The sequence below is a fragment of the Chrysochloris asiatica genome, unplaced genomic scaffold (genome assembly GCF_000296735.1).
Source record: "Chrysochloris asiatica unplaced genomic scaffold, ChrAsi1.0 scaffold00011, whole genome shotgun sequence".
NCBI classification, from domain to species: Eukaryota; Metazoa; Chordata; class Mammalia; order Afrosoricida; family Chrysochloridae; genus Chrysochloris; species Chrysochloris asiatica.
In genome coordinates, this window is record NW_006408529.1 from 36,234,454 (window position 1) to 36,236,351 (window position 1,898).

The 1,898-nt window shown below is 40.2% G+C and overlaps 1 protein-coding gene across 1 annotated transcript in view; it reads left to right on the top strand.

The window, feature by feature from the left end:
• The window catches only part of DCTN6 (dynactin 6), a 29,457-nt gene that overhangs the window by 5,376 nt on the left and 22,183 nt on the right, over positions 1-1,898 (top strand). The window contains exon 2 of the mRNA XM_006834490.1: positions 438-502. Coding sequence (XP_006834553.1) covers positions 438-502 — 65 coding nt within the window. The remainder of the gene's footprint in view (positions 1-437; positions 503-1,898) is intronic.

Sequence of the window (1,898 nt, forward strand, 5' to 3'; positions counted from 1 at the left end):
TGGAGTCGGTTCCAACTTATAGAGACCCTGCATAGGGTTTACGGGGCTGTAAATCTTTACGGGAGCAGAAAGCCTCATCTTTCTCCTGTGGAACAGCTGGTAGTTTTGAACTGCTGACCTTGAGGTATGTAGCCCATTTCGTAACCACTATGCTACCACAGCACCTTATAGAGCTTAGAGTCACTCTAAAATCATTATAGAAAGTGGTTATTAGTTGTTGTTTTTTAATTGTATATTAGTCTATACTTGTTGCCATCAAGTCAATTGTAACTCATTGCAACCCCATGAGTGTCAGATTAGAGCTGTGCTCCATAGGGTGTTCAGTGGCTAATTTTTGGGAAGTTGGTTGCCATGCCTTTCTTCCAAGGTGCCTCTAAGTGGATTTGAACCATTTGGTTTGCAGTTGAAATCTTAATGTTATCTTTTTCTTCCTACAGTGTGAAGATTGCTCCTGGAGCAGTTGTGTGTGTAGAAAGTGAGATCAGAGGAGATGTAACTATAGGTAAGAAAAGTTTCTCTTAGTGTCCTTTATCAAGAATTGATGTGATTTGATTTATTTCATTACTTTACAATTAGGTATTATCTATGTTTATTTATGGACATCCTAATTTCATTGACAAAACAAATGTACTTTCTCCATAACTGTTTAGCATTTCTTAAAAAACATAGTGTAATGGAATCAGTATTGGGCTGCTAACCACAAGGTTGGAGATTTAAACCCCCCAGCTGCTCCAGGAAGAAACGGGAAACTGTATGCTCCAGTAAAGATACCTAATCTCAGAAACCCTAAGGAGCAATTCTAGTCTGTATTACAGGGTTGCTGTGAGTCACAGTTAACTTTGTGGCAGTGGGTTTTTTTATCTGATACACTAATGAGATAAAGGAGCCCTGGTTTGGCTCTATAATGTGAGCACTGGACTGCTAATCACAAGATTGCTGGTTCAAATCCATCAACTGCTTCTTGGAAACCCTGTCCAGGTTCACTGTGAATCGGAACCAACTTGACAGCACTTAACAACAATGAGACAATATAACAAAGTCATTCATTTATTCAAGAGATATCTGTTGTAGATCTGCTATGTGCCAGGCACTGTGCTAGCACTAGGACACAGCAGTAAACACAGCAGACAAAGGGACTGCCTTTGTGGAGCTTACATTCTACTGGGCAGTCACTGAGAGTGGACCATAGATGCTGACAGACCTGAGTTAGGACCCTTGTTTCATGCCTGCTGGATTACGATTACTTAGATGTCTTACCCTCACTGTCCTTCATTTTTCCCATTGTGTGTATCAGGATTAGGTTCAGCTGCAGTAGTGGTGGCTTAACCATGCCAAGGTTTACTCACTTACACATAAAAGCTTAGAGATAAGCAACCCAGGACTGCAACTCCTGAATCTCCAGCTTGAAGGCCAGGATGTGATGGTTAGAGCACCTAGAGCCACCTTGGATGAGAAAGGGAGCACACTTCCCAGTGAAGTGTGCTCCCTTTAAATAGACTTCCTGAAAGTCCCACATAGCCCTGCTCTATGTGTGTTATGGCTGGGACTTGGACTCATGGACACATGTAGCTGCAGCTGAGCACATTGCTACCCCTAATGAAATCAAGGTTCTCTTACAAGGAAAAAACAGATAATGAGTATCAGGTGACAGTACCATGGAAAATAGAAATAGTTACCTCTTTTTTTTTTTGAAGGATTAAATAAGACAATGTTTGTGAAAGTCATTGCCTAATATACCTAGTGCATAGTAAGCTGAGCACTCAATAAATGTTAGCTAGAGATCAACCTCAACATTTAGATCAAATAAATAATTCAACATGTTCATATATGAACATAATTGAATCCCCAAACTCACATTTTACTCAGTTATTTTTACGAGGGTGAGTCAGAAATTATCT